Here is a 21,550-nt window from a genome sequence, read left to right on the forward strand (position 1 = left end):
GGAAAGTGTGTGACTCTTTCCTTGTTTTAATTTTCAGGTTTAGAAAGCTAAGGATGAGGAAAACAAATGGTCCAAGAATACAGTGAAATTATTCAACAACTCTGCTCACTGTGATTGCTGAAGAAACTAAAGCCCTGTATTGGAAGCACTTGGTTTCCAAACCGAATTAATAACTAGTTAGTTTTCTTATAAAAACATACAACACAAAACAAAAAGCTGGGCTTATTGGTAATCTATACCATTTTTATTTATTTATTTTTAGAATAATCTTTTCTCCTTTTACATATCTAGCTCAGTTCCCACTCCCTCCCCTTCTCCTACGCCCCCACCTTCTCCCTACCCCACCCTTGATCCACTCCTCAGAGCAGGTAAGGATTCCCATGGGGAGTCAACAATGTCTGACATTTTCTGTGCAGGAATATAAAAACTTATCATCTGCTATAGAGAGAAATGTTTTCTGATTAGGATGATGATTCAGGGGCTGGCATGATGGATCAAGTGTGTAAAATATACACCCATAAAGGGGTCCTGACATGAACCCAGGTGCACAGCTATGAGGGATCTGCACTGAGGTTAGGTCTGTGGTGGGGGCACGGTTGGCTGATCCTCACATTAGATCATGTGTATAAGGAGACCTACACAGACCCGGCATCTGTCTTCATGGTATAGTCAGAGTGTTACTGTTTGGCGGTAGATTTCCAGTAAAATTAAAAGCAAATATTTCCAGAAAAATAAATCATTGGTTTTGTCCTCAATCGTGATCTTTATCTGATCTACATATAAGGTGTCTGGGTCTCAATCTCAGCCCCTCATCCACACAGATGACTGAGTCCTGTAGACTGTGGATTGGTCTGGGATCACCAGCAGGGCCCTTTCTAACTGAAACACCGCAGTTACGCGGATGCCCATCACACAGAAAACGGTAGGTGGAGAATAGGAGAGCCAGAAGGAAAACATGGAAAGTAACTAATTGACAGTTTAGGAGACAGGCTGAATTTAAAGGGAAAACATCAGAGAACCAAGACACACAGTGAACTGTGCTTTCATGTAGAAAGTCACTTTGAAGACAAATGACCAAATAGCCACGAAGGAACCCTCCATTTCTTCCCCATTGTTCCACGGCAAAGACGCTACAAGTGCTTTAGCGATGCACTCTTTCATGACCAGTGCCCAGTGTTTTGTATTATTAAATGTAGCTAACTTCCAAACGACATAATGCTGCGTGCAGCCAATCAGCTGTCATTTGCAACCATCACTCAAACCCGGGACTCAGGATCATCACTTTCTACCACTTAGATTGAATCTCAGGGAAAAGAAAAATGTATTCTCCCTTTCTCCCGTATGTCGCTACAGTTCTATCCGCGGCAAATGGAAGCTGGGAGCTTGTGAAGTATGATCACTGCCGTTGCTTCCACAGTTAGCCACGCAGAAAAACCTAAGCAATTGCGGATTCCTTTGCTTGATCTTCTTTTCTTCTTTCATCCATGAAGTTGATTTCACTAGGTTTTGTGGCAAGAAGAATCTAGCCGCCCGAAACAAATTATCCTGAGAATGGAAGCACATGGGAGCCGAGTAATTGTGTTTACTGAAAGGTGAATTGCGGCTGTCTCTGGAAGTGGTGATTTCCTCCTGTCTTCTGCATGCTCCACATTCCCTTAAAAGGAAGATGGCCAAGTGTAATGGTTGCAGACACGAACATTATTAAATTTTTAAGATGCAGGAGCAAGGCAGGATTTGAACGCCAAGACATTTGAATTCACGTGAAAGTCACCATACACCTTGGAAACGGTAAATGAGCGAATCCTTCTAGAAACTATATGGATTCCAAACCAAAGGCCTTCTGGCGCTACAGAAGCACAAACTGCCTGAAGAAGTATTTTTTCTTCTGTTACACAATAAGCTCTCTTTATCAAAGAGTGCTAAAGATTTTTAACTGACTTCGCTCTTGGGGACGTAGAGCATCACTGATATAAAAGGAAACTGTCCCAGAAATGGTTCCATAATATCTACTGCTAACTGGGATCAAAATAAAGAGGCCTGTTCTATTTTTCCACAGCTCATATTTTTAAACCGTTACTGGTTTCTGAAAAAAATGCACATGTTATCTAAACTTGTCTTGCTAGGTCATGCCTTCCTATAAAGAACCTGAGGGCTGGGCTATTTTTAAGGTTTTATAAGTGGTCAGACTCCCTCTCAAATGTCCTGAGCCTAATCCCACCAAATTTCCTAAATGAAATTCCTGCCCTCTTCCTTCAGGGTTCTTTGTCTGAAATGTGTATGAGCATGAACGTGGCTTCATCTGGAAAGCTCAGGGCTTCGTCACACCGTGGACTTGCAGGGGGTGTGTTAATGTGGCAGTGGCTTGTCACTGACTATTTCACTCATCCGCACAGCAGCTTGAAGGGGTGAACACTATTGTATCAATTTTAAAGATAAGAAAATAATGCTCAGAGCTTGGGAAGCCCAGTGTACTCTTTCCTTCCTCATTTATCAAGTACCCACAATGTATTAAAGATAGTTGTAGAATATAAGATACAGCCTGTATCCCTAGGGTATTCAGGATTTCAAAGCATACTTACCATAAAAATACCATGTTTTGCTCATCTGAAGTTCAGGTGTCACTGAGTATTTCATCTGTGTTCATTCTGGGTACCACCTTACTCTGCCCACTAGGGTGACTTGGGCACTGGTCCATTCTCTAGTGGAAGAACTGGGCCTGGAAAGCAATGCTATGAAGACCAGCAGAGCTTCTCATAGATGGATGACCAAGGACAATGTCCCATTGAGCATCATCTCTCACTACTACTGCACCCAGAGCGGGCACAGAAGACAGCCTGTCACAAATTTCAGGTCACTCTGAGGTTGTCTTACATCCTCTAAGAGAAGCTGGTATCTTGACCAAATGCCAAATTTTCCATGATGGTGGACACTCTTGAGTCTAGCTAGTGGAAAGCCTTTTAAAAAGCTTTGAAAGAAGAGTGGGGGCTGCAGGATCAACGCTGGCTGGAACCACACCTGTACCTGCTTTAGAGGAGAGGGTCTCTTCCCATTGGTTGGATCATAGTCCAAGGCAAGCCTGGAAGTATACCACTGCCACCTTCTCATGCTCACTCCAAATGTAGGTATTTGGAATAAACCTGAGTTCATTCCAGTGCTGTTTTCCTGAACATTTCCCACAGATGTGTAAAGGGACAAACCAAATCTGAGATTAAGCATGTTACAAAGTCTGCTATCTATGGGTTTCTACAAGGAGAAAGACACTATGCTACATTTTAATGAAACAAATGAACAAACAAACACAAAAGGCTCGACCCATACTCTGATGCCTAGGACAAAGACGACACTTGTGCAGGAATAACACAATACTCTCAGTAGTGTAGTGAGAAAAATAGACCCTCGGATAGTAACAGAACCAGGCAGTGCAGGCATTGCTCATGACCCAGAGAGGATATTGAGTCAGGTCCTTCTCTATAAGAAGGATGTAGCCAAGAAGAAAAAAATGGAATGGGTTGTTTAAGGAATTAGCCAGTATTGAAGAAAAAAATTAAACCTGATCCCAGAGGAAAGAAAGAGCTAGTTCATGTGCAGTGGCTCAGCCCATACTCTAAGTGATGGGACGTGATGAGATCAACATGGGAAACCCCCTTGTCCCATCCACAGTAGAGGCTGAGAAAAAACGACACCAAGAATCTGTCTGGCTCAAAGCCACAGACTCCTCACAAGCATTGACACAGCACCCACCTGGCACTGAGACCTAGGCCGCCTGCTCTCCATTCACTGACAGTATGTACATAGCATGTCACGCTATGCACAAATTGAAGGCATGTCTTAGGGCTTCTCAGGAGCCACAGGTGAACTGTGGGGTTTAGAGTTGAATCGGTGACCCCTTATGTCCTCCCCAAATGCTCTGACTTAGAATCTGAAAGCAGATGGTTCTTGCAGACATTCTATTTTTATCTGGAAGACCCAGAACACAATTTAAACTGAGCTGCACTCTGGTCTATGCAGGAATTTTTAAATCTTTTGATCTACAAAATATGTGTCTTACCACATAGAAATACATATAATATAAAAGATGCCCAAGGTGCCTTCCTCAGGTTCCAGAAGAATCCATATTTACAAATAGTATGTTTCCGAATGTAGGAATTGCACACTTTCAGGGGAAATATCAGTCAGAATGATGAAAACAAATATACATTTGTGTGTTGGGACCTAGTGCCCAGATACACACAGGTGCTGACCACACACAGGAATCTGATTACCACCAGAGGAGACATTGTAGACACACATACACACACACACACACACACACACACACACACACGAAAAGGAAAGAAAAGAAGGAAAGACATGATAACAGTGGTTGTTTAGAAGCCCAAGCATATGGAGATGTTTGGTCTCTTGAACTCTACTCAAAAACATACAGAAGTCAAAAACATGTTTGCTGGGATCAAAGTGGCTGGGTTTGAAATTGGGGTCCATCTTTCACAGGGTGTATGCTTCTGGACAACAAGTTTTTGTTTTTGTTTACTTTCTACCCCAGTCTCCTCATCTCTAACGTAAGAATAAAACCCTGAAAGAATCCTCTGGGATTGTGGTAGGAACAATTTCATGAAATCAGGTCTGCAGACTTGCTGCAGCAGGTCGGGGATGGTCCACACTTGCAGTGAGGAGCTCGCTGTGCCCTTACTGAGGACGTACCAAATGGCATGTACTTAACCCTTCCTCCTCAGATGAAATTACATTATTCAGTACACACTGATTTAAGCCAAGAAAGCCGGGGGGGGGGGCGGGGGTGGCATACTGTACACATAAACAATGAAATCAGAAAATATCTCTGAAGACAAAAATACAGCATCTCTTACCTGGTTCCTACGATAAGTTCCTTCTGTCCTGGGTCAAATGTTAACCTCGAGAAATCCACAGCATTCTCCGCTCTGAACTCCCGTAACCAGGGGCCAATTTCTAAATGTGAAAGAAAGAAACAAATGAAAAAGGTAAAAATAAAAAAAATGAATGATCTTCCTCCAGGATGTCAGAGAGGGCAGATCCGGTAACAAGCATAGCAGCAAGGACTTGGAGGTCCCCTGGGACAATTAACAGGTGCCACTATAGGCTTTTTTATCAGGATATCACATAATTCATATGTTAACCTGCAAATACAGAAGGCAGCCACTCAACAAAGAGCAATCTAGACATCGGTGCTTGGCCGTGATTAACAAGCCAGATGTACATTTTCCTTTGGCTGCAGGCTGAGCGTTCATACTTCACAAGACCCACCGGAGCAGCAGGGAATGGTAAGGACCATTTCCTAAGACTCCAGGGCTGAGCCCTGCACACTGGTCAACCCCACTAGATTCAGAAGCAAGGACAAAGCATGGACACCTCTGTCGCTTTCAAATGAGTATTCCAGACCAATTAGATTTCTATTTTGGCCCTGTAAATTAGACTTTTTAAACACATTTGATCCTTTATGAATGTTTAGGGATGAGAAATTTGTGGTTACTCCTATGGCTCAATTACATTTTTTCTAAGGGAAATCAGGAGGCAGCCACTCTAAGGCTCTTTCTTTCTTTCTTTCTTTCTTTCTTTCTTTCTTTCTTTCTTTCTTTCTTTCTTTCTTTCTTGTTCTTCTTGGTTCTTTTTTTTTTTTTAATTTTTTACAAGTACTGTTAACTCTCATTCGACATTAGCTTACCAGAGTCAGACTGTGAGGCAATGACCGTGTATGAAAAAGGACATAACACTGCTTCTGAACCATGCCTCATTCCTGGCACTGAAGAAACATGCCGCGCATTGCTTGCCAGTTTCAGGATACTGTCCCCTCTTCCTTGGCAACCAACAATAGAGTTGGATGTTCTTTTTCTTGGATTTAGTGCTTGAGTAATATCATGCTGACTAAATGGGCATATGCTAACTGTCAAACCAATGCTGTTACTGGCTTAAAGAAAGGCAATAATCTCCTCGAACAGACGCTGAAGATAAAAACAGATCTAGTATGGAAAACTCTTGTCATATAACGCCTCGTGCATGGATAGCAAAATATCTTCATTATCTGTTCCTGGGGAATTGATATTGATTGGAATTTATTTTCCTCTTAAAGAAAAACAGGTCTAAGCTTATACACAGATTTGGTTTTGAAATTTTAATGTATATGCTACCATACGAATGTGTGTTATTCTTGGCATTTCGCAAACACTTTTTCATGTTTACCATAAATCAATTAAAACAACTACTCATTATAACTACACATACAAGACATCAGTGTTGTAACATGTTATGAGTAAAGGGTCCTTCTAAGAAATTGTAATGCCATTAGGACAATAGTGCTAATGTCTCTATAAATGTAAATACAATTTATAAGTGTCTACAGGGCCATAGGGATTACACAACTACAGAGAGGAGAGGTTGGCGGGGATAATGGAAAGGAAGAGACGTCTAGAGTCACATATCTTAGAGGAGCAGGCAAGGGAGTAACATACAGACCACAGTGATCCTCTGTACCAACCTCATGGAAGCTACACTTTTTAATTTATTTTTCTGATTATAATCACATCCATTATTATTATTAAATTGAAGTTTTACATTCTAATCCTAGTTCCCACTTCCCCCATACCCCATATCCATTCCTCAGAGAGGATAAGACTTCCCATGGGGAGGGAGATCATACTTTAAAAAAATCTTTGGTTCTCTTTTAATCATTTAATTTAGTCTTATTTTATGTGCATTGGTGTTTTGGCTGAATGTAGGTCTGCATGAGGGTGTCCAGTCCCCTGGAACTGGAAACAGTTGTGAGCTGCCACATGAGTGCTGGGAATTGAATCCAGGTCCTCTGGAAGAAGAATCGGTACTATTAATCACTGAGCCATCTCTCCAGCACATCGTTGGCCATCTTTATTCTAACATGAGGATGGTGGTTTCCCTCTGGCTCTATGTCATCTAGCCATCCATATTCCAACACGAAGACCATGGTTTTTTTTCTCTGTATCTCATACAACCATCCTTACTATGAGAATACTTCCAGGTAATGGGCGATGAAAACCAAAGTTCTGGTGTCTACAGTCAGGGGCGGTGCCTTGAATGTGGTGGCCATTGAGTCGGGTGTGGAGCTAAAGAGTAGACACGAGTGGGTCATTTCCAGAGGAGTTAAGTGGAAGGAAGAGGAAGGAGGAAGAATGGGGAAAGGAAAAAGTAGCAGCAGCTCAAGAAATGCTTGGTTGGACATCAAGAGGTTTGTTTCATGTCAACCACGGGGGATTCAGGTAAAGTCTGTGACATCTGGGCTTCTGAGCAGATGCAACAAGAAAGAATTTACAGGTTTTCAAGAGAGCACTTAATTTATGGAATCAAAGATCCAGAGAACAAGAGTGGCCTTTGACAGAGAGGATGCTTTGGAGAGTGTAGAGAACAAGATATTAAAAACACTAAATATCAGAATGTAGGTAGTAGTAGACAACAGAAATGCGACAGCTGCTGGGAGGTGAGACCAACAAGGGTGGGGATTAAAGAAAACAAAACATCTGCAGGTTACACCAGGGAGTCAAGGGTCAGAGGGCATGACTTGTTTTCCCGAAAGTGCAACCAAAAGAATGTCTCCCACTAACGTGGACAGGCAGCAGATGGACTGCAGACCATTTCCACATGCCACTAAGACCAGAAGAGCTGACGTCATGCTTAAATTGAAACGATCACTATTTAGATGAGGAGCCCACAAACAAAGAGCCCTGATCTAGACTCCCAGGCTGGGCGGAGTGCATCTCACTTCATTCACCTCAACTTATAGGCTCCATAGGCGAGAACCCAGGTCCTCTCCCAAGCACGAGAGGGAAAAATTAGCAGAGCCAAGGCTGACCTTGCTTGTTAGTGGAGAAATGCAAACCAAGTAAGAGCAGAAAAAATATTACAAATATCAGAAAATAGCCAGCTAGCTTGTTCAGCACGCATTCATCCATTAAAGGTGGAATAGTGGAGACCTTAGAGCTGGTTGAAAAGAAGCCCTTCAGGATTAGGTTTCTGTTCTGAGGAACAGCAGCAACAAAAACAAAGGTGCTCCTGAGAACACCCCAAAGCGTGAAAGGAAGCTAAATAAGGAAAGGAAAATGCGGTAACAATATAGTCAGTGTTGTTCCATTAGGTTTAACTGAAATGCAAAGGTATCCCCTCACTCCCTTCCTCCCCTCCAAAAAAAAAACCCATGTACTTTTACAGGGGGCAACCTTCATTCAAAAATCAACCAAGCTGTAGAGTTTCTTCATTTTAATTGTCTATTGCTTTCTTCATGAATGTTACTTCGCCTCAACTTTGTGTATCATTCACCCATTCTTCTTACTGAGGCCATCATTCTGAGAGTTTCTACTCAGACCAGCTGATTTCCTGCAGGCACAAACCACAGCCTCACAGCGTTCTCCATCCTCTCCTGAAGACCAGGGCTCTGACTTTTGCAAAATCCCATCTCTTCAGATTCCTTCATTCCCTTTTGCCCTTTAAAGTCTCCAGTATAACCAAGTCGCTGCCCCTCAACAGATACAAGTCTACTAGGAAACGTTTCAGAGATTATTGGTTTGCACCACTTTATTATTAAAAGCACATGAACTAATTTCATAATGAACTCCACCATATGGCATGCTAGAGAAATGACAAGACTAGGTTTATGTAATTCATAAGGAATATATAATGCAAATGTTTTATAAGTTATTTCAGACAAAAGGGAAAACTTCTCAACTCAGCTTGAGGTTGCAATTATCATGATAATCAAAGCAGTAAGGTGAGTCAGTATCATCATAAGAAATAAATCTCAGGGATCAACTGAGAACACGGCTTATATTATGTTAAAGAAATGTATATCTATCAGCAAATCAAATATATGTGTGCACATACCAACCCCAAAGTCAGGTGTGTTGACATTTGAGTTCTTGCAACAAAATAAGCTCACACATTATATTTTGTCAATATTTTTCCAGAAGTATACAAATTGCTTTTAAAAGATATGTGGTTTATACTTTTAAGAAAACTCTTTTATAAACATGAGTGATGGTTAATAAATTTGGTCAAAAGTAATTGGGAGCCTTAAATTGTATGTTTTCTTGACAGATGCCAGTCAGTGCCCCTTCCCTATACAGGAGAGGTAATAGGAAGAGCTCTTATCTCAAGCAAAAACATTCTAGAGATAGTCCAGGTAACAATGCTGTAAGCTGAAATCTGAAAACATAAGGGGATTCTGTTGCTAAGGGACAATACCGGACCCTGATGGGGTTGGCTGCTGCCTGCAGCATCAACTCTCAGCAACTCAACTTGGCTTGATTTGTTAAAGTGGATAAGGGTGGATAAGGACTGTCATGGCCTAGTTCCAATTCCATCCTGCATTCTTTCACTCCAGCCTATTCCAGGACAGAGAAAACATTCCAAAACATCTATGGGGATTTGAATTCACACAGAAAACAGAATCATAGTGTACATTTAGTTAGGACTGGAGATGGTAGAAAAATATTCCCCAAGCCATAGACAGAAAGCAATGTGCGTCAGACAAAGAAGTTGAAGCACAAAGAAAAAAACCTATTGTTTCTATGCCTCAAGAAGTTGCATGGCTGACTCTCTGCCACTGAAGCTATGCATAGAAAACACACACCAGGACCACTGGCTCCCATGGAGCTAATATATAATATAAGCAGGATGCTTGGTTCTAGGCTCTGTTGCAAGCAACTCACAGATCTGAATCTCCACAGTCCTCTTCATCATAGGTGAGAAGACGGAAGCATGGTGAGGGGAGTCATGCTTAGACCCAAAACCAATGGCATAGAAACTCACCCAGTCACAGAACTGTACTAGGAAAACATACTAGGCATAGAAATACAGCCGCACAGACCCAAGGTCACAAAACAAAGGGGGAACAAGCAACCTCTTCATTTCAAAAGCAAATTTATTCCTATTGATACATTGCTAAGCAAAATCAATACCCACTTGTTTCTCAACTGCAGACTTCAGAACAATGAAATGCAGCCTTACATAACTGGGCTAACCCTGCCAATCTCTCCTTCTGCCTGCACAAAGCGTCTACTGCTTGTACTATTGTTAATATTAATAATGATCTGAGTATCAATTAGGATCTGAGGGGGCACACCCTCAGAGCTGGGGAGAAGGCTCGTATAACTCTGACTACCTGCATTCTCTGATTCCCAGAATCCACATGAAAATTTCTACATCCCAGGGCACACATTTGCAATGCCAGCACTCCTACAGGAGGTAGGAGGTAGAGGCAGAGACATCTGATGATTATAGGCCAGCTTGCCTTGCACACGGGGCTAAACAACAAAAGACACTTTCTCAAACAATTTGGAAGGCAGAAACGGACACTGAGATAGGCCTCTGACTTCCACATGAATGCTGTGGCACACACACACACACACCCCTTTTACCATGTCCATTAGCCAGGTTTTAGGATCCAAATGTCTTTCGTAAGTATTAAGGATAAAAATGCCAACCATGTCCAGATCTGCTTTATTGCGATGAAGATGAGAAGCACACAGAGTGGAGTGCTGATGTGTGAGTGTGTGTGTGTGTGTGCATGGCAGTCGACCACAAAGCGCTGATGTGTGAGTGTGTATGGGTGTGTGTGTGTGGCAGTCGACCACAAAGCACTGATGTGTGAGTGTGTATCTGTGTGTGTGTGTGGCAGTCGACCACAAAGCACTGATGTGTGAGTATGTATCTGTGTGTGTGTGTGTGAGACAGTCGACCACAAAGCACTGATGTGTGAGTGTGTATCTGTGTGTGTGTGTGGCAGTCAACCACAAAGCACTGATGTGTGAGTGTGTATGTGTGTGTGTGACAGTCGACCACAAAGCACTGATGTGTGAGTGTGTATGTGTGTGTGGGACAGTCGACCACAAAGCGCTGATGTATGAGTGTGTATGAGTGTGTATGGGTGTGCGTGGCAGTCAACCACAAAGCGCTGATGTGTGATCATGTATGAGTGTGTGGTGTTTGAATCAGACACTGTCCTGACGGTGTAGCAGCTGGCTCTTGGCTGTTGTCAGCACAGCAGGGAAGAGATTGCAGGATGGAGTACAGAGAACATTCTGGAAGGTTTTTCTTTTACTCACTTTTATCTAAGGTGTACAAAGACCATCTTACCGCAAAGATAGCTAATATGCTCTAAAGCTGGCAGCCTCTCTTCCTCTGTGGACTTTATTTCCAGCTTCAGTGCATTGCATAACCTGCCCTGTCAACATCATCTAAGCTGAGATTATGATTCAAAACCCGGGGAGTGAAATGCTTTAAAACCCTACCAAGAATAGGGTAGCAGGTCTGTACTGGTTTGCTCCACTGTTTCCTGCTTGCTTGTTACTTCTCTTTCCTTACAGCCCCCTTTTCTAGACATCATTCTATGTCATTTGCAAAAGTCAATTCCCTGTGAGCACTAGCCAATGCTCCATGCCAACAATCACCCTAAAACTAGACTCACAAGGATTCCAGACCCCCAGTTCTTTCTGCAATCCTTTAAAAGACTACAAAATATTTTAGTGCCCAGACTTCATGTATCTATCTATCTATCTCTCTATCTATCTATCTATCTATCTATCTATCTATCTATCTATCTAGTAGTAAGTCAAAACAAAACACTTCACCATGGCCCAAGCATGCATCACAGATCTACTGGAAGGTAGCACTGCCTTCGGCTACCACTCTGCCTCTGAAGTTCCATTCATTTCTCTAATTTCTCTGCACAGACGAGAAATACATCCTTGAACTATCACAGGAACTCGGTGTCAACAGCAGGAGAGTTTCAAGCAACTATGGCCCAGCTACCTCTGCGCTGTACACACCTCAGACACACCCAAAAAGGGGTAATAATGGAAAGGTTTTTTAAAAAAATATTTCAAGAAACACCTTCTGAATGGGGCTTCTCTTTTCTTTTGCTTAGAATTGTTAAGACCTTCATAGCTTTCTACTTTACTAAATCCCTCATAGCCATTTCCTTAAGATAAGGACCACGGTGGTCAGCACCCGGCTTTTCTCACTGGTAGCTCTCACAAGAAGTAATTGATAATCAACATTTTAGAAAGAAGATGCTAGACTTCATATGCAATGCAAGATCTTGAAATTCTAGGCTAGGATCAGCCTGAAACCACCAGTACCCCATTTACCAGGAAGCTACTTCCCAGCCTGCTCCATCTTAAATTTCTGAATCTGTCCTGCAGAAGGGTCTTCATCCTGCATTGTGACCCGTAACATATGACCGTAAGCTATAAAATCTAATTGCAAAGTCTTAATGTTGTGCCAGGGGACATTAAAAAGTAATTTCCTTGAGATTTATGACTTTAGAATTACAAATGCTGACAATATGGCTAAAACTGGGGGAACGAGTACTCTCTATTCAATGAGTACTATCCTCCCCCCCCTCCCCCACCACCTCTCTCCCATTCCAGCCCACCGCCAGGAATAGCCAAACAGCCTGCCCTGCGTGCACGGCGGCCATGTAACCCACAGTAACTTGAAGCCTGGCACGCGTTTAAGGAGCCAATCAGCTCTAGGTAATATCAGGAATTGCAGAAAAAACATTTGAAGACTTCTTAGTTCGCATCAGCTTCTGCCACATTCACAAACTGGTCTGATCTCAGCCTCAAAGAAAAGTTTACTCTCTTAAGAGACGATGGTCTCCTTCTGCCCCGTTCTCAGACCTCATGCTCAGTTTCTTTTCCTCCTCCTGCGCCCCGAAAATCACATTCAAATGTAATCCACCCCCTCTGCAGAACTCAGAAGCAAGCTGTGAGAACTCAAGAGACATGCCGCATTCTTACCAGAAGTCTCCTGGCTTGGAGAAATGTCTAATAAGCCCCAAGGTGGCCTCTTTGCAGAAGCAGAGATTCCAGGGATACACCAGAACAAGCACATGTTCCCCAAGACAGACTCACATGTCCCCCAGAACTTATCATTACCACAATGTGCACCAACAATACTGGGGAGCCCAGTTATTCATTCATGTGGCAATGAATATTTATGAAGTCTCTGCTATAAAAAAGAAACCACTGCAGGCACTGACTGGGAAACAAAGTCACATTTATAATAATTTAGCTTCAACAGAACAGACACACACAAGAAAGATAAACTGAAGTAGGCATTAATGGGTCCCATGAGGGAAAAAGCATGGTAAGAAATGCTTTAGTACAACTCTGTCCAACAAAAATGCCATACATGTCACTGGAAAGTTTTCGTGACCACCTTTGATGTGCTACAATGTAGGAAAATTAATTCCTATACTTTAACTCAATTTACTTAGAATATTTTGATGCTGCCCAAATGAAACGTACTGTGTTATTTTTACCGCTTACCTACAACATCTTTGAAGTTCCGTGTGTGTATTCTCTGGGAAGAAGAGGTGGCGAGCCTGCTTGTATGGGGGTTCAAGTGCTGCACCCGTGTGACGGTGCGTGTGGAGTCAAGAGGCTAAGCTTGGGATTTTCTGATTAGGCTAGGCTTGCTGGCCGGGAAGTCCCAACTATTGGCTACCTTTATTTCTCATCACTGGGTTTTATCTGGGTGTGAACTGTTCAAATTGAAATTATTTCTTTACTTGCTGGTTTGGTAAGTCTAAGGTATTCCAAACAAATGCACTCAAAAAGAATCTACGTTTTTACTGAGTCCTTGACATTCATCCCTGCCTGATGGGGTTTCTTTTCCTTTAACTTACCTGAGAAAATTAATCCATGCTGTATACTCTACATTAGTGATGTGGACATGGTATCTTTGGCCATGTTGTATGAGTATGAGTATGAGACATGAAGATAGATCTGTCAGGTAGAAGCCCCCCCCCACAGTAAACAGACCGTCAATGAAAACATGGGATATCAAAGCAAGGTGAGCCTCTCTGATTGGCGTTCTGTGAACACTCTGTTACGTGTGACAGCTGGGAGAATTTAGCACCGTGTATAGATTCTGTGTGTATCTCCTGAACCTTGTCACATACGTCTGTGTTGTTGAGTGTTTTCCAGCTTGACTCAAACTGGAGCAACTCTGAGAGAACCTCAGCTAGAAAACTTCCTCCATCAGACCGGCCTGTGCGTTTGTCTCTGGGCCATTTCCTTTATTACAAATTGCTGTGTGAGAAAGGCAGCCGGCTATGAGACTGGAAGCAAGCGAGTAAGCAGCATTCCTCAGGACTTCTGCTTCTGTTCTGCTCCCGACAGAGTTGCTGGACTGTCCTCCCTCATTGGTGAACTGTGACTGGGTCGTGTAAGGAAAATGAACCCTTTCCTCCAGGAGCGGGCTGCGACCATGGTGTTTATGGCAGCAATCCAAAGAAAACAAGGACAGTAACTTTTATCTTTAATAATTTCAATCAACATGTTATCAATTTAGGAAAACATTTGAAAGATTATCAGTTTTTTTTTTCACATTGCCAGTCCTTTTAGTCAATTATCAAAGCTGGAAGTCTTGGAAATTCCTATAGATCATTCCCATTTCTATAATAAACACCATGCATTAAAAAAAACCCTACGTATAAATTTCTGGATGATATTCAAATAGCAAGAATTGGACTAAATGAGTCAGAGATAGATAAACATTACTAGGTCACTTTGGTGATTATTTAAACTACTAAGAAGAGATCCAAGTTCTCTTAAATAGAAGTACAAAGAAGATTATTATGTTCCGAGAAATAAGTCAGACACAGAAAGACAACTATGGCATGCTGAATTAGTCTTTAAAAACATCTTAAAAATAAGAATTTGGGGATTGTAGTAATTATGAGTGAAGACCCATGCTGTATGTGTATATAGATGACTTAGGGAGATCTTTTATGTTGACAATTTAAAAGATACAGAAAAATAAGTATTTTCAAAATTAAAAAAAAACACATGTCTTAAGTGGCTAGTTCAAAAATTTATGAGACACTTCTTCTTTATTGAGACCCTGGGTTGCCACCTTCTTTCCAGGGCTATAATAGGCTTGTGACCGGAAGCCAGGACAACACCCTCCATCTCGTCCTCAGCAGTATTCATTGCGTTTTCCCTTTACACGGTTTATACAACTCCATTTTCAGGAACAGTGTCCGGTGGGTTGGACGGACATCTATTTTTACTTCAGACACTTGCCTTAAAAACCAGTAAATTACCAACAGGCTACACAAATTAACAAACACTCCATTCCAAACACCCATTATTCTATTAAGTGCCATTAGTATTCAAGTAAAGGAAGCCAGACGGCAGTCTGTGATAGATAAATTTTCCCAGGGAGTTGGAAGCGAGCACAGCTTCATCCACTGCCACATGTGTCCCAATCCATTACGAAGGCAACACAGACAGAAGAAATCGCATTCCTAGAGTCTGGTGGCCCCATAGACCTCCCAGCATATGGACTTACTCAAAGGCAGCCAATCCCCAGCAGCCAACCCACACCCTTGCATACACTAGCTTTCTTTGTTCTCCAAGTTCACACTTACACCACCGTCTGGTGTCCAGGGACTCTCACAGCGACTTTTCATGAGTCTCCTCTCACACCCCCAAAAGACGGCTGCAAAACCAATAGGTTCAAAGATTCTGATAACGCGACTGCCAGTTGGAGTCATGGGATGTGTGATGGGAATGTGTAGGGACCTGGTAATCGGGATTCTTTTTAACCCTATGGTGCTGCCTTGCTGGGTGAGTTTTAGCAAGCCCTTCGTCTGAATAGATGTGTCCAGAGTTCTCTTGTACATTTATGTATCTTGTCTTTGTTGATAAAACATCGATTATCTGTCATAATATATGTAGCTGCTCAATGATCTGCATGGTATGGGTTTAGGGGTTTGTATGCTTTTAGTGCCATTGTTGGTTTGATATAAAATAAAATAGTAAATGGTTTAGACTTTGCATATCAGAGTGTTCTTCTAATGTAGTATAAACATAGTTGACAATCTCTGGACATGGCTGTGTCCTGATGAAACCCATATAGTGAGATTTCACTATAGATTGGTTTAGGGAGAGCTTCAATCACCTGACCTATATAAATTATTGCATGCCACATGCCAACAACTGGAACTGGCAAATGCAGAATGCTTTATGACATTGGTTTATTATTCTCCTCATTAAAAATATTCTTGAGCCTTCTTAGCAGTGACACACAAATCATTTGAAACCTCAGTTTTAATTACTGTTGTTCCACTTCATGTGGGAGGAAATAGCAAGCTGTCTGGGCCTCCCAGCTTGGCTTTCTGGGTAGCGTTATCTGTAGTTCTAGAAGCTGCATGCCTTGCTCCCAGATTTCCTTGGCGGTAGCAGCTGCAAACTAAACATCCCAAATACTTACAAAAAAAAAAATGGAACATGAAACACGAAACTGATTTTTACAACTTTCAAAGTTTTATTTCCAGTAGAGGTGTATCTCTGCCATTGCCATTGCACCCCAGGGGAGCCCTCTGCCTGCCCCACACCATCAAACCACTGGTCACCACAAAGAGGTCCACAAAGAGACGTGGAAAGGAAAGGAAATTTTGCCTTTGCTCTGCTCTTAAAGTTTATTTTGGTGAATCTGCAGTTGTAATCATTTTCAGGAACGAAGCTGACAGGATCCATAAGCCTGGCTTTGTAACAGCCCCTCACCCTTCCCAGCAGAACACATAGCCATTGTGAAGACTAACCAGAAGCTGTCTTTATGGGATCCCTGAGCCCCTTAGGGTGCCGTGAATTCAACATCACAGCCTCATTCAAAAGCGTGTGTTTAGTACGTTGACACTCTCGTGGACTTATGTCCTGACATATCCCAGAGGACTTCAGGGACTGCACACAGAACAGTCACGGCTCCACCCCAGCCACGTTTGCTCAGTAGACCAGACCACACCAGACACGAGGGCCAAGCATCCTTTCAACGTTTCATGTAGTCAATACTAACCAACTCTAGGCCTGGCATCCTTCAGAAAATAGAGAGAGCACAGGGGAATCAATAGAGGATGTTGCTTCATTCAAGCCCGAGTCTCCGAATGAGGGAAGCCGATCAGTCAGAGACAGCAATTGCCAGGATGACGACAGAGAAGGACGTGAGTGGTAGGGTGGCTTGGATGAACATACAGACAGGGCCACCTTCTGCAGGGGACAATCAAGATGGTTGGGAATGTTAAGGAATAGCTGCACAGAGGGCCATGATACGTGACCCTAGAAGATGCCTCTTGGGTCCGAGGGTAATTGAACAAGTGCAGGAGCATAGTGCCAGAGGGAGGGAAGAGCTGAAGGAGATGCAATGCCAGGCCATGTGCTATCTTGCAAGCCAAAGTAGACTCTGGTTGCTGTCTGTGACAAAGATAAAGCCTACTGCTAAATGGTGAGGTGTTCTCTTGATTTAACAGGAATACGGTCGGGAGTGTAACAACTCAATTATGCTGTTGTGACCCCAGGCAACCTTGAATGGGTACATCTCATTTCTAAAAAGTCAGATTCATAGTAACAAGCAACAGGTCAGGTCTGGTATTTAGCTGTGTATTTGTCTCAAATTCCTGTCATTAGGCCCTGGGAAGCCAAGGTGTACAGAAAGGGAAGGGAAGACATGAGCTGTATGGCATTCTCAAAGATTCTGATGGCTGTCATATGAGCACAATCACGGAGACAGGATGCAGGAGGAGATGCAAGAGTCTGGGAGTATGTAAGGGGAAGGAACAAGACTGGGGGTTCTCTGGATGAAATGACTAGGGATCTGCAGGTGGTACCCAGGCTCTGCAGTAAATCTTCCAATCTACAGCTCCTCTTCTGAGGTGGGGGTCATCAATGAAGAACAGGTTGGGTAACAATCCAAAAGATCCTTCCTACAGAACTAAATGAAACAGCCTTCTAGAAATCCCAATGGCTATATAACTTCCAGGTGCCAGCTGCTTCTGGAGCACTTGGGTAGAGAGAGGTGAGGAAAAAAATTTGATAGATGCCAACACAGAGATGGTCTTTACTGAGGGGGAGCACAGGGTGTCCATAGGGGTAGGTTAGCATGAGAACAGACTTAATGGATCAGGAAAGTAGACACAGGCATCCCTGAGTGAAGAAACAAATGAATATAAACAAAGATGAATAAACAAACCCCATATTCTTCATTAGAGGGGTCAATTTATCCTCTGTAATTATCTGCAACTTCTATCGTCCAGAAGAACTTCAGAATGAATAATCACCATGGTAATGATCTAAGAATTAATCCAATTCTTTAACCCCACCCACAGACCAGTACATCATTTATCTTCATCTGTGCATTTACACGCCTCCAAATTGGATCCTATTTCTTAGCATAAAAATTCTAAGATGCTCCCTCATCCAAATCATTTCTCCAGAAGTCACATTCCCAGGCAGGTCCTCTGCTACCTTTAAAGCTGTGTTTCTTGCCCCCGGGGTACCTTGAAAGGCAAGCTCCAGTGGCGGTAATTAGATGCATAACTAATATCCTTTGTGGGCCAGTTGCTAGACATTTGTACTGATTTGCTTCTGACTTTTAGTCAAACCAATTTTCTGTACATAAACAAAAAGAAGCTAGGAGGATGCAAACAGAAATGCCAATTTCTGCCTCTCTGTGCCTTGGGGTATAAAATTCAACAGATAATTTTTTTGCAATTTATGAAAAAGACAAAGGGGGTAAGGTGGGCAGACTTGTTGACACTTTGGATCCCAAATTAAACCCAGAGAAGAGGAGAAAGAAAAAAATAACTCCATATAGAGTTACAAGGAAGTATAAGCGGAAACGAACCCCCACGGAGTTCAAAGGGACTTGTGTTTAATCAGACAAAAACAATTTTTATAGCCTCAGGAGTCCATGTGGTGTGCAAGGAAGCTGAGCCACAGGATGGATTGGGCATATAAGCCTGCTTGCATTGTGCTATTTTCTTCTTTCCTTGTTTGCAACCAGTGTTCAAAGAAAGTCGGGGTACAAAACAAACCCTGCAGTAGATCAGACACACTAATTGACTGTCATGAAAAGAAGCTCCACATTATATGCACAATTATAGGTGGTCCATCAAATAGAAGTATTGAGTAACCACACAACGCCTTTCTTCCAGCGGATGTCACTGGCTCTACCTCTTCCAGTGACTCTTTGGTGACTTGGTAGAGCCTCAAAGCAGCCTCCTTTCCTGGAGGATGAAAGGCAGAGCTAGCAAGGAGAGACTCCTCTACTTCCACAAAAGCATTCTATCCCTGATCCCATTCACAGACAATTTTGTCTGCTTCTTACCTGAAGGTCATGGACATGGCCAAATCCCCAGCTCATTAATTATAAGGCCTGGCAAGCCATTAAAAATCTCATTTCATTTTACCATTCGCCCTCCCTTTAACTGACTTTCCGTAATTATAATTCTATTTTTGATATACTAGCCCTATTAAATTTAACGCCATACAGAGATCTGAAAACTCCTCAAGTAAAGATGTGTCTACTGAAGGCTAAAGAGAACTCGTTTGGGACCATGACATGGGCAAAACTGTTGTGCATTCTATTTTCATACACGGAGGGAGGCAAGTCTGGTTAATTGCATATGGTCAGTATAATAATACAACCCTTGCACGGAGACTATAATTAGCAAAAATTGTCCTCACAAACAGAACCAACCGAGCTGATGACTCCAGCCTGCATTTGTTATTTCTTTCCCTTAGTAGTTATAAACATTTCTATTTCTGTTCTTTCCGAAACATAAACATAGCTACACTAAAGATGTCTGCGATCAGGGCATCCTGACAATGTGTTTTTACCCATCGGGCACAGTGATTAGTTTCTCTTCAAATGCTGCTTCTGTCGACAGGATTGGGGAACCAAAAGTTGGAAAGAACTATTACCAAGAAGTAGCCCCATGTTCAGAAGAAAGGGGCCAGTGGAGGGACGTCTGGTGCTGTGGGCAGCCTGAAGCACAGACAAGAGACAACGACTTACGCAGTGTGCACTGTGATGAAGGGGGTTGACTTTCATGTTTGCAGAGACACGTGGCAAAAGTTATTAGACCATATGCTACATGGCACCTTAATGATGAATGATGGGGGAAAATCTAGCCTTGCTTTTTAAGTAATATTTCTAATTAATGTTATCTGGGCAGGGATTACGAGCACTGCCCTGCCCAGGAATTTCAGTCACACTGGACTGAAGACAGAGACGGTCCTGAACATACTTCAGCGATACTCTACCAACATGCAAGCATAGTAGTGTTGTTGGACTTCTTTAATATATGCCCCTCCACCACCCTGCCATCCAGCTCTCGTTACACCCTGGGCCTGAATACAACCAAGAGTCTCTTCTTCCGTACAGTATCCCTCTGGTTCCCTACCCCTGGGACGTCTCCTCAGCATCCTTATGGGTGAAATCTTCCCAAACCCCACCCATATGAATTCTAATACCCATTCCTTCTTATTGCCACCCAGTGTATGGGTTGATTCAATTATATCAAGGAGTCTGAGGCCAGAGACCACCTAGAGATTCCTTCACCCCCATTTCCTTACCTAGAACTCTATAATCTGTTGTTCAGATGCCACCTTTGGTGGCCATTGCCACGGATAGGCTGCAAACATCTATCCAAATAAGAGCAAGAGAGAGACCCTTCAGTATGCAGGAAGGGCCTACACTTGTCCTACTGGTCATGGAAAATAGTGTTCCATTCAGCAGTTCACACACATGTCATTTTCACTAAAGGTGAGGTGGCCTGCCACACCACACTTACCCAGTAAATAAGATGGAACCAATAAAACTGCTCAAAGCAGGGACCCAGTGCAGCTGCATATCAAGAATGACTGTTGGGTTTTAGACAGATGTGGATGAGAAGTTAAAAGAACAGTTTTCTTGGAAAGGACCTGAGTTTGGTTCCCAGCACCCAGCCATTCACTTCACAAAAGCCTGCAGCTCTGACTTCAGGATATACAATATCCTCTACTGTCCTCATCAAACATGGCACTCAGATGCACAACGCCCCTTCTATACACATATAATATGCATAAATAATAGGCCTCTAAAGAGTGAATGAACACCATGTAACTCCATGACAACTATATGCATTCAAGCTGACTACAAGGTGAACATTAGCCTGGTAATACCTACTGTACAAGGAAAGAAATGAACCCCAAAAGTACGGCAAAGCTTGGGGGTTGGACCAGAGTGCTTTCAACTAGAAGTTGGAAACTCCTTCCCTGCAATTGCACTCCTTGATTTATAACCCAGAAAAGGTGTCTCTTGCCTTAGGCAGTGAGGTCTCTTGCCAATATTTCAGCCCATGAGCAAATGGGGAGTCCTGGGAATGTGGAAGATGAGCATGGGCAAGTTGATTGGGATTTAGTACACTCACCTTCTGATCCACGGCCCTGATCATCTACAGCAACCAACCCCCTCGACTACCCTCAGAACACACACACACACACACACACACACACACACACACACACGGCAGACCCCACAATGGCAGCTCTTGTCTATCACAACAAAATAGCGAAATGCCTTTTGAGAACTTGGCTATCAGACATGCCGGCATTCTGTTCCTGTCCCATTCACAGTGCACCATGGACTGGTGGGCAGACTAGGTCTTCTGGTTCTCATTCGCAGCTACAAAGCTGGAGCAGGAAATAGTCACCGGGGAACAGAA

The 21,550-nt window shown here is 42.8% G+C and overlaps 1 protein-coding gene across 3 annotated transcripts in view; it reads right to left on the minus strand.

Moving 5' to 3' along the window:
* Sema5a (semaphorin 5A) overlaps positions 1-21,550 on the minus strand; it is a 420,186-nt gene that overhangs the window by 213,197 nt on the left and 185,439 nt on the right. For all 3 annotated transcript variants that reach the window (XM_050144767.1, XM_050144769.1, XM_050144768.1), the window contains one exon: positions 4,866-4,965. In XM_050144767.1, the coding sequence (XP_050000724.1) occupies positions 4,866-4,965 (100 nt within the window). The remainder of the gene's footprint in view (positions 1-4,865; positions 4,966-21,550) is intronic.

This window comes from Alexandromys fortis, unplaced genomic scaffold (genome assembly GCF_014885135.2).
Source record: "Alexandromys fortis isolate MF-2015 unplaced genomic scaffold, M_Fortis_MF-2015_v1.1 scaffold_52, whole genome shotgun sequence".
In the NCBI taxonomy this organism is placed as follows: domain Eukaryota; kingdom Metazoa; phylum Chordata; class Mammalia; order Rodentia; family Cricetidae; genus Alexandromys; species Alexandromys fortis.